Source organism: Symphalangus syndactylus, chromosome 6 (genome assembly GCF_028878055.3).
Source record: "Symphalangus syndactylus isolate Jambi chromosome 6, NHGRI_mSymSyn1-v2.1_pri, whole genome shotgun sequence".
Lineage (NCBI taxonomy): Eukaryota > Metazoa > Chordata > Mammalia > Primates > Hylobatidae > Symphalangus > Symphalangus syndactylus.
Window position 1 is genome coordinate 30,049,371 of NC_072428.2, and position 15,493 is coordinate 30,064,863.

Sequence of the window (15,493 nt, forward strand, 5' to 3'; positions counted from 1 at the left end):
TTTCATGTACTCTCGCACTTTGCTCAGTGTCTGTTACAAAAAAGATTCACAACAATGGTGCAATAAATGAATAAATGAATGGACACATGTCCTAAGAAAAGAAGACACTCTATTGAACATATTTTATACTGATATACTAGGTACAAAATATATTTTGCATCGATATGCTAGGTACTCACCTTTTATCCAAGGAATAAAATGACTTGTGCAAAGATAGGATCTTTCTAGGTTGCATTATAAGAACAAAACAGCAATAGGAACAACTTATTTGAAACAATAAAGATTAAAGTACACTCTCTCTGAAGAATTTGGAATTCATTTAAACAGAATTTCCAAAGCAAATGATGGAATAGTACATTTACATGATATTTAATTATTTACCATGTTCATGAAAATAAGATCTGTGCTAAAAGAAGAGAAGGCTTTCAAAATTGACAAAGTAAAGAGCTTCTGCACAGCAAAAGAAACTACCATCAGAGTGAACAGGAAAACTACAGAATGGGAGAAAATTTTTGCAATCTACCTATCTGAAAAAGGGCTAGTATCCAGAATCTACAAAGAACTTAAACAAATTTACAAGAAAAAATCAACCCCATCAAAAAGTGGGTGAATGATATGAACAGACCTTCTCAAAACAAGACATTTATGCAGCCAACAGACACATGAAAAAATGCTCATCATCACTAACCATCAGAGAAATGCAAATCAAAATCACAATGAGATACCATCTCACACCGGTTAGAATGGCCATCATTAAAAAGTCAGGAAACAACAGGTGCTGGAGAGGATGTGGAGAAATAGGAACACTTTCACACTGTTGGTGGGACTGTAAACTAGTTCAACCATTGTGGTAGACAATGTGGCAATTCCTCAAGGATCCAGAACTAGAAATATCATTTGACCCAGCCATCCCATTACTGGGTATATACCCAAAGGATTATAAATCATGCTGCTATAAAGACACATGCAAATGCATGTTTATTTCAGCACTATTCACAATAGCAAAGACTTGGAACCAACCCAAATGTCCATCAATGATAGACTGGATTAAGAAAATGTGGCACATATAAACCATAGAATACTATGCAGCCATAAAAAATGATGAGTTCATGTCCTTTGTAGGGACATGGATGAAGCTGGAAACCATCATTCTCAGCAAACTATCGCAAGGACAGAAAACCAAACACTGCATGTTCTCACTCATAGGTGGGAATTGTGAGAATACTTGGACACAGGGTGGGGAACATCACACACCGGGGCCTGTCGTGGGGTGGGGGGAGGGGGGAGGGATAGCATTAGGAGATATACCTAATGTAAATGACGAGTTAATGGGTGCAGCACACCAACATGGCACATGTATACATATTTAACAAACCTGCAGATTGTGCACATGTACCCTAGAACTTAAAGTGTAATAAAAAGTTTTTAAAAACAGAAGAGAAGGCTTTTAATCAGTTAAGAGGGAAATATGGACCAATTCCCTAGAAAACTCACATGAAACTCCCCACAGTTAAAAATATGGCTTAAATTAAGACAGAAAGACATATCAGAGTACAGGAGATAATTGGTGCTCTGCTGTACACAGTAGTCATGGACTTTCAATAAAACTAAGGACCTCCGTAAAACTGTGAATTGTTTTTGAAAAATCAACTTAGAGCTGCCTAGCAACTTATCCTTCTCCTCTTTAGTAATATCTTCACCTACGTACAGAAGTTGGGTAATCTATCATGTGAGCATACGTTTTCTAGGACAGGTCGGGAGACAACGTAAAAATACTGCTTTCTAACAGTTCTAATCCTAAATTTCATAGTCAGTGGGAATTTTATATTTCACTAGTTTCAAGGCTTATGCCAATATCTGTGAATCATGAAAAGCTCTGTCTCTTCAGGAGACAGATGTGGGTTCAAGTCCCGTTCAGGCCTTCATGAGGGCAGAAGTAGCTAGAACACTAGTTACTCGTTACTTCACGTGTCTAGTCCTCATTCATCTAATCCTAGTAGTAGCACTGGCCTCATAGAGTTGTTGGGAAGAGTCAATAAATCCACATGATAGACTTAGTCAATGAACCAAATACAGTACCTGACACATAAGAATAATTTCATAATACCAATTTCTTTGAATATTCTCATTGTCCTTAATGTTATCCCAGAATCTGTTTTTACTCACTTCATTGATTCCCCATTTCTCCTTTATAATTTCCATTCCATAAACCACCTTTCTTTGAGTATGAAGAAACTTCTGATAATTACCTGTACATATTACTTAATATGAGAAGGCCATTTAGAGGCAAAGCAATGAGGGATAAAATAGTAAAGAAAAAAATAATAGCAAAGTTTATGCCATAGAAAATCTAGTTTACTAGTTGCTTGGAGGCATCCCAAGTGGCTTTTACTGTGTGTATGGTGAGAGATTGATCTTCAGTTACCATCTCGGAAATCTGACTTTGGCAGAAGGAAGCAGAAGCTTTTCCTAAGGTGGACTCATGGTAAATAAGTTCACAGAATATACTATAATACCAATATAATACTAATAAAATTATTCTTACGTCATGAAAAATAGTACTGCTGCGGGGACTGGCAGTTACAGTGTCTGTGTAGCACATACATTTCCAAAACACACATATTCACACGACACACATACGGGTGCAGACTAGAAAACAGTGAAACCAGAGATTTATGCCGACTCCAGAATCAAGGCAAGGTGAGTCAGTCATATGATTCAAAAAGTTAATAGCATTAGGCTATGGTAGTCCAATGTACACCCCTCAATTTGGTGTTCAGGCAGAAGGAACTCTTGGACTAAAGTAAACTCTTCTATGAAAAAATTCTCCTACAAGTATGGCCAATGTTTAACTCTCTATTTTATGTTTTCTCATGTGAATAGCTACCTTCTGAGTGATCTATTCTCCATCTAACCCTGATAATGTAATTGATTAACTCAGTTAACCAATAACCAATCAATTGGTTAACCAATAGAATTGCTCTCTCTCTTGAAAAGTGAGCCTCAAAAAGAAGTTGACTGCTAAGTACATTTTGCATTTATCTGATTTCATCTATTATAGGTTGGTTTATTGCTAACTATTCAGGGATTTTATGGCTGTTTGCTATTTTATATATGTAGCTATCTGTGCATATATATAAATGATTATCATATAAAATCTACATTACTTTTTTAAAAGTATGTAATGTAAGTATGTGTATATCAAATGATTTGTGTAGGGCCTTTTGCTGATTAATTTATTAATGCTTACTGAGACTGCAAAGTTATTTTGGAATGTAAATACTTTCTTAAACGGTGCAAATGTTTTTGTATGTGAGCTCTTGTATGAGACATTTATAAGTAAATACATTTTTATTAGAAGCTTAGGATAAAAAAATTACATATGTGAATACGCTTTGCAAAGTGCATGATGAGCTAAATGTCACATATGGTAATTATTAACATGAGACTAAATTTGTGTTAAATTTTCACACCCCATAAATGCTCTGGAGATGCTATCACATTATATTGAAGAATAGAGTTGGTGGGAGCTCTTGAAACACCATCCCCAAGACTCACCTTCATTATATTTGCCTTTGGCAGCCCACACACTCTTCTCAAGCCCACAATGAGACAAGCACAACTTTTGCAGGCCTGTGAGAGAGAAAAAAAGAGCAAAATAAAAATTGCTCAGAAACTCAGTAGACCAGAAAGAGAGTAGAAAATTATTATGGAAAAGAAGAGCTTTTCACGTTGACTATAGCTGCAGTAGAACTACTATCTGCTATAGGTCAAATTAGTTCTGAATAAGTGTGTAGGAAGATACAATTTTCAGTAAATTGCATTAGAAACTAAGCAGGTGGGTATGTTCTATTCACTGTTATGCAAGCTGATTTAGCTGTCATCTTTGAAACAGCTAAGAATGGACAGATTTTCCAATTACATTTTCCTAGGGTGGGTAACACACTCTTCTAATATTCTGCCCACCCAAACTCGGAGGCTGTACCTTTTCCTTTGCTCACTCTGATCTTTTTCGTAGGCATGCTAAATCACCAGAATTATTGAGCATGACCTATCCTTTCTAACCTCTGCTCAGCCTGTTGTCTGTGTCTAGAATGCCTTCTTTACCTAACAAGTCAATGGAAAGTCTACTCTTATGATTCAACTCTTAGACAACTTTTTAAGTGACACCTCCACTTAGGAACAATCATTCTCAATTGTCAGATTCACCAAAGTTGAAATGAAGGAAAAAATGTTAAAGGCAGCCAGAGAGAAAGGTCGGGTTGCCCACAAAAGGAAGTCCATCAGACTAACAGCTGATCTCTCGGCAGAAACTCTACAAGCCAGAAGAGAGTGGGGGCCAATATTCAACATTTTTAAAGAAAAGAATTTTCAACCCAGAATTTCATATCCAGCCAAACTAAGCTTCATAAGTGAAGGAGAAATAAAATACAGACAAGCAAATGATGAGATTTTGTCACCACCGGTCCTGCCCTAAAAGAGCTCCTGAAGGAAGCACTAAACATGGAAAGGAACAACCGATACCAGCCACTGCACAAACATGCCAAATTGTAAAGACCATCGAGGCTAGGAAGAAACTACATCAAGTAATGAGCAAAATAACCAGCTAACATCATAATGACAGGATCAAATTCACACATAACAATATTAACTTTAAATGTAAACAGGCTAAGTGCTCCAATTAAAAGACACAGACTGGCAAATTGGATAAGGAGTCAAGACCCATCAGTGTGCTGTATTCAGGAAACCCATCTCACGTGCAGAGACACACATAGACTCAAAATAAAGGGATGGAGGAAGATCTACCAAGCAAACGGAAAACAAAAAAAGGCAGAGGTTGCAATCCTAGTCTCTGATAAAATAGACTTTAAACCAACAAAGATCAAAAGAGACAAAGGAGGCCATTACATAATGGTAAAGGGATCAATTCAATAAGAAGAGCTAACTATCCTAAATATATATGCACCCAATACAGGAGCACCCAGATGCATAAAGCAAGTCCTGAGTGACCTGCAAAGAGACTTAGACTCCCACACAATAATAAAGGGAGATTTTAACACCCCACTGTCAACATTAGACAGAACAATGAGACAGAAAGTTAACAAGAATATCCAGGAATTGAACTCAGCTCTGCACAAAGTGGACCTAATAGACATCTACAGAACTCTCCACCCCAAATCAACAGCATATACATTTTTTTCAGCACCACACCACACCTATTCCAAAATTGACCACATAGTTGGAAGTAAAGCTCTCCTCAGCAAATGTAAAAGAACAGAAATTATAACAAACTGTCTCTCAGATCACAGTGCAATCAAACTAGAACTCAGGATTAAGAAACTCACTCAAAACCGCTCAACTACATGGAAACTGAACAACCTGCTCCTGAATGACTACTGGGTACATAACGAAATGAAGGCAGAAATAAAGATGTTCTTTGAAACGAAAGAGAACAGAGACACAACATACCAGAATCTCTGGGACACATTCAAAGCAGTGTGTACAGGGAAATTTATAGCACTAAATGCCCACAAGAGAAAGCAGGAAAGATCCAACATTGACACCCTAACATCACAATTAAAAGAACTAGAAAAGCAAGAGCAAACACATTCAAAAGCTAGCAGAAGGCAAGAAATAACTAAAATCAGAGGAGAACTGAAGGAAATGGAGACACAAAATCCCTTCAAAAAATAAATGAATCCAGGAGCTGGTTTTCTGAAAAGATCAACAAAATTGATAGACTGCTAGCAAGACTAATAAAGAAGAAAAGAGGGAAGAATCAAATAGACACAATAAAAATTGATAAAGGAGCTATCACCACCGATTTCACAGAAATACAATCTACCATCAGAGAATACTACAAACACCTCTATGCAAATAAACTAGAAAATCTAGAAGAAATGGATAAATTTCTCAACAAATATGCCCTCCCAAGACTAAACCAGGAAGAAGTTGAATCTCTGAATAGACCAATAACAGGCTCTGAAATTGTGGCAATAATCAATAGCTTACCAACCAAAAAGAGTCCAGGACCTGATAGATTCACAGCCGAATTCTACCAGAGGTACAAGGAGGAACTGGTACCATTCCTTCTGAAACTATTCCAATCAATAGAAAAAGAGGGAATCCTCCCTAACACATTTTATGAGGCCAGCATCATCCTGATACCAAAGCCTGGCAGAGACACAACCAAAAAAGAGAATTTCAGCCCAATATCCTTGAAGAACATTGGTGCAAAAATCCTCAATAAAATACTGGCAAACCAAATCCAGCAGCACATCAAAAAGCTTATCCACCATGATCAAGTGGGCTTCATCCCTGGGATGCAAGGCTGGTTCAACATATGCAAATCAATAAATGTAATCCAGCATATAAACAGAACCAAAGACAAAAACCATGTGATTATCTCAATAGATGCAGAAAAGGCCTTTGAAAAAATTCAACAACACTTCATGCTAAAAACTCTCAATAAATTAGGTATTGATGGGACGTATCTCAAAATAATAAGAGCTATCTATGGCAAACCCACAGCCAATATCATACTGAATGGGCAAAAACTGGAAGCATTCCCTTTGAAAACTGGCACAAGACAGGGATGCCCTCGCTCACCACTCCTATTCAACATAGTGCTGGAAGTTCTGGCCAGGGCAATCAGGCAGGAGAAGGAAATAAAGGATATTCAATTAGGAAAAGAGGAAGTCAAATTGTCCCTGTTTGCAGATGACATGATTGTGTATCTGGAAAACCCCCTTGTCTCAGCCCAAAATCTCCTTAAGCTGATAAGCAACTTCAGCAAAGTCTCAGGATACAAAATCAATGTACGAAAATCACAAGCATTCTTATACACCAATAACAGACAAACAGAGAGCCAAATCATGAGTGAACTCCCATTCACAATTGCTTCAAAGAGAATAAAATACCTAGGAATCCATCTTATAAGGGATGTGAAGGACCTCTTCAAGGAGAACTACAAACCACTGCTCAATGAAATGAAAGAGGATACAAACAAATGGAAGAACATTCCATGCTCATGGGTAGGAAGAATCAATATCGTGAAAATGGCCATACTGCCCAAGGTAATTTATAGATTCAACGCCGTCCCCATCAAGCTACCAATGACTTTCTTCACAGAATTGGAAAAAACTGCCTTAAAGTTCATATGGAACCAAAAAAGAGCCCACATCGCCAAGTCAATCCTAAGACAAAAGAACAAACTTGGAGGCATCACGCTACCTGACTTCAAACTATACTACAAGGCTACAGTAACCAAAACAGCATGGTCCTGGTACCAAAACAGAGACATAGATCAATGGAACAGAACAGAGCCCTCAGAAATAATGCCGCATATCTACAACTATCTGATCTTTGACAAACCTGACAAAAATAAGCAATTGGATAAAGATTCCCTATTTAATAAATGGTGCTGGGAAAACTGGCTAGCCATATGTAGAAAGCTGAAACTGGATCCCTTCCTTACACCTTATACAAAAATTAATTCAAGATGGATTAAAGACTTAAATGTTAGACCTAAAACCGTAAAAACCCTAGAAGAAAACCTGGGCAATAACATTCAGGACATAGGCATGGGCAAGGACTTCATGTCTAAAACACCAAAAGCAATGGCAACAAAAGCCAAAATTGACAAATGGGATCTAATTAAACTAAAGAGCTTCTGCACAGCAAAAGAAACTACCATCAGAGTGAACAGGCAACCTACAAAATGGGAGAAAATTTTCGCAACCTATTCATCTGACAAAGGGCTAATATCCAGAATCTACAATGAACTCAAACAAATTTACAAGAAAAAAACAACCCCATCAAAAAGTGGGCAAAGGACATGAACAAACACTTCTCAAAAGAAGACATTTACGCAGCCAAAAAACACATGAGAAAATGCTCATCATCACTGGCCATCAGAGAAATGCAAATCAAAAGCACAATGAGATACCATCTCACACCAGTTAGAATGGCCATCATTAAAAAGTCAGGAAACAACAAGTCCTGGAGAGGATGTGGAGAAGCAGGAACACTTTTACACTGTTGGTGGGACTGTAAACTAGTTCAACCATTGTGGAAGTCAGTGTGGCGATTCCTCAGGGATCTAGAACTAGAAATACCATTTGACCCAGCCATCCATTACTGGGTATATACCCAAAGGACTATAAATCATGCTGCTATAAAGACACATGCACACATATATTTATTGCAGCACTATTCACAATAGCAAAGACTTGGAACCAATCCAAATGTCCAACAACAATAGACTGGATTAAGTAAATGTGGCACATATACACCATGGAATACTATGCAGCCATAAAAAAGGATGAGGTCATGTCCTTTGTAGGGACATGGATGAAACTGGAAATCATCATTCTCAGTAAACTATCGCAAGGACAAAAAACCAAACACCACATGTTCTCACTCATAGGTGGGAATTGAACAATGAGAACACTTGGACACAGGAAGGGGAACATCACACTCTGGGGACTGTTGTGGGGTGGGGGGAGGGGGGAGGGATAGCATTAGGAGATATACCTAATGCTAAATGACGAGTTAATGGGTGCAGCACAGCAACATGGCACATGGATACATATGTAACAAACCTGCACATTGTGCACATGTACCCTAAAACTTAAAGTATAATAATAATACTAAAAAAATTTAAAAAAGGCTTTCTATGGAAATGTATGCAATCCTGAAATGATACCTAGTAAAATGTAGTGGAGACTACATTCCCATCACTCTAACTATATGAACTTGGGGAGATTAAAAACTCTGACCTCAGTTTTTCTTTCTTCTGCAAAATATAATAATAAGAACTACCTTGAAATGTAAAAATGAAAATGTGCATAGGCTGTTTAGCTTTTGTGCATCTTAAATCCCTGGGATAGATCCTGGTTCATAGTAAGTATTCAGCAAGTGGTAGCAATCAACAACTTTTTCTGCCTATAAATATAGTAATTCCTTTATTTCTATGCCTCCCTCATTAGACAATCAGTTCCTTAATGGTGGATACCATATCTTTGAATTCATTTCTGTATCCTTTTCCCTGTTCCCAAATGTTGACAAAGTACCTTGTATTTAACAAGGTTTTGTTTTCATTTTAATATAAGTTGCCTAAGCTTATTCAATTGATATGTGATAAAGTTAACTTCACCTTTTAAGTAGCCTGCCAATTGAATAAAATTAGTTTTATGTAATAATAGAAAAAGAATTCTGTAAAATATCTGCTTACTTTTACAAGAGTATAAACTTGCTTGCCAGATAAATGAATAATGATGTACAGTCTACTTCATTTATAATAGTAGAGTGTATTTTATAATGGTTGATTGCATTCTATACTAAATTGTATGAAATTCCCTTAAATATCAGTTTATGGAATGTAAACTGAAAGGAACCTTGAGGACTATCTAATCCAATCCTTATTTCACAGATAAGCAAACTGAGACCCAGTATGTGTAAGGGGCTTATTAGGAGCTGTGCAGCTTGGAAGTCACAGAGAGAAAACTTGAATCCAGGTCTCTTCATTATTTTTTCTTGTCTAACACTTTTGTGTCTTTGCAGAAAGATATTTAGATTTGCCAATTGTGCCATCAACATGATAAAACAGATAAACTGATTTTGAGGAGACTAAGACCAGATGTTCAGAAAAGCCATAATAAATTTGAGCTAAATATCTTCAGTTAAAGATGGAAAGCAAGCTGAACTCCAAAAGTAGAAGGATTTGGGTAGACCAAGGAAATTACAAGGTAACTTCAGGTGTGAGAAATAATGAGTGAAGTATAAAATCAGAATAGACAAAGACTTTGTGAGATGAACAAGAGGAAAATGGGGTTAGAGAAGCCTGTTTACAGAACCCTAGACAAATGCAGAAAGGCATAATTATAAGAAAGCTGAAAACACATAGTGCAATTCAATCGTGATGGTGAACAAAACTAAATAATTTTGTCTTTTCATTAAATTATTATTATTATTATTATTATTATTATTATTATTATTATTATTATTTAGAGATGGAGTTTCACTCTTGTTGCCTAGGCTAGAGTGCAGTGATGCCATCTCGCCTCACTGCAACCTCCAGCTCCTGGATTCAAGTGATTCTCCTGCCTCAGCCTCCTGAGTAGCTGGGACTACAGGCGTGTGCCACCATGTCTGGGTAATTTTTGCAGTTTTAGTAGAGACATTTAAATTTTTAGTAGAGACATTTCACCATATTGGCCAGGCTGGTCTCGAACTCCTGACCTCAGGTGATCCTCCTGCCTCAGCTTCCCAAAGTGCTGGGATTACAGGCGTGAGCCACGGCACCCAGCCCCTCATTAAATTATTAACTACATCTGGAAGACATTTAAAAAGAGACCCTTCACTTATTTATTTTGAGACAGAGTTTTGCTCTTGTTGCCCAGGCTGGAGCGCAATGACACAATCTTAGCTTACTGCAACCTCCACCTCCCGGGTTCAAGCGATTTTCCTGCCTCAACTTCCCGAGTAGCTGGGACTAGAGATATGCGCCACCACGCCTGGCTAATTTTTGTATTTTTAGTAGTGGCGGGGTTTTACTATGTTGGCCAGGCTGGTCTCAAACTTCTGACCTCGTGATCTGCCTGCCTCGGCCTCCCAAAGTGCTGGGATTACAGGCATGAGCCACCACACCCGGCCGACCCTATTTATTAAAAGTACATTTTGGGAAGATTAATCTAACATTTATGTGTAGAAGGTTGTAAAAAAAAAAAGTCATAGTTTAAGGCCCCATAGATTATATGGGAATTTTAAAAAGTAGACTGAAGCTTCAATAAAGGTTGTGGCATTGTAAATAGAATATATGGGTAACATTACAAAAGAAACCTCAAAATTACCCAGTTGTCTAGAAAGTAAAGAATAGAGACAGAGATAGAAGGAGATCATATTTCATAATATTTCGTACTTACGAGACCTGACACATGTTTTCCATTGACAAAGTTAGGAATGCAGGGAAGAAGGTCATGCTGGTATGAGATGTGATAGCCCCATTTCAGAGGCTGCAGTGAGCCTCCCACCTCAGCCTCCCAAGTAGCTGGGACCACAGGTGCACACCACTGTACCTGGCTCATTTTTTATTTTTTGTAGAGACGAGGTCTCCCTATATTGCCCAGACTGGTCAGCCTCCCAAAGTGCTGAGATTATAGGTGTGAGCCACCATATCTGTCCTTGAGTTTGGGACAATTCTATCCATGCATTCAGGAGCCTTGGAGAGAGGTAAGGTTAGGAGATATAGATTGGGATATTATGCAAAGGTGAAGGCTGAATCTATATAAGGATTAAGTTCTTGAAAGACAAGAATAGGAAGAATAGGCCGGGAGCGGTGGCTCACGCCTATAATCCCAGCACTTTGGGAGGTGAGGCCGAGGCGGGCTGATCACGAGGTCAGGAGATCGAGACCATCCTGGCTAACACGGTGAAACCCCGTGTCTACCAAAAATACAAAAAAAAAAAAAAAAAAAAAAAATTATCTGGGCTTGGTGGCGGGCGCCTGTAGTCCCAGCTACTCTGGAGGCTGAAGCAGGAGAATGGCGTGAACCTGGGAGGCGGCGCTTGCAGTGAGCCGAGATCTCGCCACTGCACTCCAGCCTGGGCGACAGCGAGAAGCGAGACTCTGTCTTAAAAAAAAAAAAAAAAAAGAATAGGAAGAATAAAGTGCAGGGAGGAAGACAAATTCTTAGCCCACACCTACAGCTGGTTGGCAGAACATAAAAGAGCAACCAATAAACCAGTGAAGAGCTATCAATGGAGTATTTGAAAGAAAATGTATTTTCAACTCCATAATGAGCGAGCCCTACATACTAAATGCAGTTGAGGAGCTTGTTTACTGGGTATAACTATATCAATTTCAAAATGCTAGTTTCTGTATCAGGATTCATATCTGGCCAAATGATTCAACTCTTGTATGAAAAAATAAATATAATTTAATAAAGAACTCTGAAAGTGGTTACATAAGACTAGTTCATCTTTAGAAACATAAAAGTGAATTGAAGTATTTCATTAAAATATTGGTTTCTGAGAAAAAGTCTCTCCAGATTACTTGTTGAATATCACTTATCAAATTTACTATTCCTCTGAAAACCCTCTTTTATCAGGACTTATGGGTAAGACAAACATTAGGTCTCTCTTCTGTCTCAGTGGAAAAACCCATGCTAATCTGATTTAAGTTCCTTAAATAAGTTAACAGATCTGGGTGCCAATATCATCAAAGGAGCTACATGTCATCTTGAATGAGTTTTGGGAAGGAAGGCCAGCCAATGTCAGAAGTTGTTTGAATGAAAGGCTGAGAATTTTCAAAGTTGCCTGCAATCATACACTGACTCAATGAATAAAGACATCTAAATCAGATTGAATCATGCATTATCAATGCTGAAAGACAACCTACAATAAAATGTCTTTATTAGGACCAAAAGTTGTTTACGTGGAATATTACTTTTTTTTTTTTTTTGCTTTTGTTTTTCTTTTTGCCTTGTAGAGAGCTAATGAATCGGTTCGGAATAAAAGTGATTCATAACCATCTAATTGGATAACTGTGAAGAGCTCACTTTTTCTTAATTTCTCTCTCTGTAAAATGAGAAGATCGAACTGGACCCTTTTTTTTTTTTTTTTTAAAAAAGCAGTTTTCAAGTCCTTTAATTGGGATAATAATATGTTTATTATCAAATCTTCTTCAACCTGACCTTTCACAAAGTCATAATGCAGATAATAACATGAGTGACCAGTCTTGGTTGGAGAGCAATTTGGTAGAAATTTAAAAACTTAAAATACATATTCACTCTAACTCAGTAATCTCACTTCTGGGAATCTCTCTTATCAGTAGTATACATGCACAAAGCCAGAAAGATGGATTAACTGATGTTTGTTGCCATACTATGTGTAACATTGAAAAATTGAACACAAATCCTAAGAAAACTTGTATAACATAATTTTACAATCTTATGGAGCTAGTAAAAAATGAGGTGGTTCTATATGTACTGATATGGTGAGATATTATATACCCTTAAGTGAAAAAATAAGTTGTAAAATGGCTGTACTATGACTTATTTGCAATCTCTCCTATTGTATTTATTTATCTATATTAGATAAATGGGAAAGAATAAGAAGGGATACATACATTAAACCGTAACTGTGGTTACCTGTGTACAGTGGCTTTGGGAGGTAATTTTTTAAAAAATGTTAAATAAGTGTTTGCAATTTGAGAAAATGACCTTTAAATAATAAATACTTTAACATGAACTTAATGGGTAAAAAGGCAATTAGCACTCCTCACTAGGTCCTAGTTATATTACATATAAATCTTTAATGCTTTTAAAGCATTATGTAGAGGACAATCTACATTTGCCATTGCTGTAGGTACTCAACATACTATTTAAAAAGTAATAAGTTGAAGTCACTGAAAAAAGCCTAAATAAAAAGCTTGCTCTATTTCAAATGAAAATTGTAAATATGAAAATATTAAATTATGTAAATATGAAAAATATTAATCCTTAGTAGTAATCAAAGAAAATGAATCAAAACAAGAATATAATACCATTCAATCAACATATTATAAAAAGCCAAAGTGAATATTATTTGATATTACTTAAGATTTGATCACAAGAAACTTAAAAAAATAATTTCGGCCATGCATGATGGCTCACGCCTGTAATCCTAGCACTTTGGGAGGCTGAGGCAGGTGGATCACGAGGTCAAGAGATGGAGACCAGCCAACGTGGTGAAACCCCTACTCTACTAAATATACAAAAATTTGCCAGGCATGGTGGCAGGCACCTGGAGTCTCAGCTACTCGGGAGACTGAGGCAGGAGAATCACTTGTACCTGGGAGGCAGAGGTTGCAGTGAGCCGAGATCATGCCACTGCACTCCAGCGTGGGCGACAGTGCGAGACTCTGTCTAAAAATAAATAAATAAAATAATAACAATAATAATTTCAACTTTTATCTTAGATTCAAGTGGTACATTTGTAGGTTTATTACATGGGTATATTGCATGATGCTGAGGTTTGGGATATGGATGATCCCATCACCCAGGTAGTGAGCATTGTACTCATTAGGCAGTTTTTCAGTCCATGCCTTCCTTCCTCCATCTCCCTTTTAATAGTCCCCAGTGTCTATTGTTTCCATCTTTGTGTCCATATATACTTGATACTTAGCTCCCATTTATAAATGAGAACATAAAGTACTTGGTTTTCTGTTCCTGCATTAGTTCGCTCAGGATAATGGCCTCCAGGTGCATCTTTGTTGCTGCAATGGGCATAATTTCATTCATTTTATGGCTGTGTAGTATTGTATGGTGTATATATACTACATTTTTTAAAAAATCAGGTCCACCATTGAAAGACACCTAGGTTGATCTCATGTCATTTCTATTGTCAATAGCGCTGTGGTGAACATACAACTGCATGTATCTTTTTGGCAGAACGATTTATTTTCCTTTGGCTATATGCCCAGTAATGGGATAGCTGGGTCAAATGGTGGTTCTGTTTTAAGTTGTTCGAGAAATCTTCAAACTGTTTTCCACAGTGGCTGAACTAATTGACATTTCCACCAACAGTGTATAAGTGTTCCCTTTTCTCTGAAGCCTCACTAGCATTTGTTATTGTTTTACTTTTTAATTATAACCATTCTGATTGGTGCAAGATGGCATTTCATTGTGGTTTTGATTTGCATTTCTTGATGATTAGTGATGTTGAGGATTTTTTCATGTTTGTTGGCTTCTTTTAAAAAATGTCTATTTATTTCCTTTGCCCATTATTAATAGGGTTATTTATTTTTTGCTTGATGCTTTAAGTTACTAGGAAATTTTATATATTACTGATGGTAATAGTTTCTGCATGACAGCATCATAATTTCTAAACTCATATATATGTCCATACAAAAGCTGAAAGTATATTACAGAATATTAAAAGTGCTGATTTTCAAATAATAAGATATAAGGCATGTTATTTCTTTCTCTGTGTGCTTTCAACACATCCCAGTATTTATGCATTTTGTACTTTGTTATTTATATTTTTTCTATAATGGTAAATATATAAATAATTTGAAAGTAATATTTGTTTAAGGCCTTTAGTTTATTCATTGAAATAATCAGAGGTATTCTTTTGACTTCTGTCATTTTTCCTTTTTATTATTATTATTATTATTTTGAGACAGAGTCTCACTCTGTTGCCAGGCTGAAGTGCAGTGGCGCCATCTCACCTCACTGTAACCACCGCCTCCCAGGTTCAAGTGATTCTCCTGCGTCAGCCTCCTGAGTAACTGGGATTACAGGTGTGCGCCACTATGCCCAGCTATTTTTTGTATTTTTAGTAGAGACGGGGTTTCACCATGTTGGCCAGAATGTTCTCGATCTCTTGACCTCATGATCCACCTGCCTCGGCCTCCCAAAGTGCTGGGATTACGGTCGTGAGCCACCGCAACTGGCCATCATTTTTCTTAAATAAACTCTCATGCACTAACTACTTTTTATGAATTAGCTAT

The 15,493-nt window shown here is 37.1% G+C and overlaps 1 protein-coding gene across 1 annotated transcript in view; it reads right to left on the minus strand.

Annotated features, from left to right (window-relative positions):
* The window catches only part of ANO3 (anoctamin 3), a 471,431-nt gene that overhangs the window by 342,654 nt on the left and 113,284 nt on the right, over positions 1-15,493 (minus strand). The window contains exon 2 of the mRNA XM_055282105.1: positions 3,559-3,633. Within this exon, the coding sequence (XP_055138080.1) occupies positions 3,559-3,633 (75 nt within the window). The remainder of the gene's footprint in view (positions 1-3,558; positions 3,634-15,493) is intronic.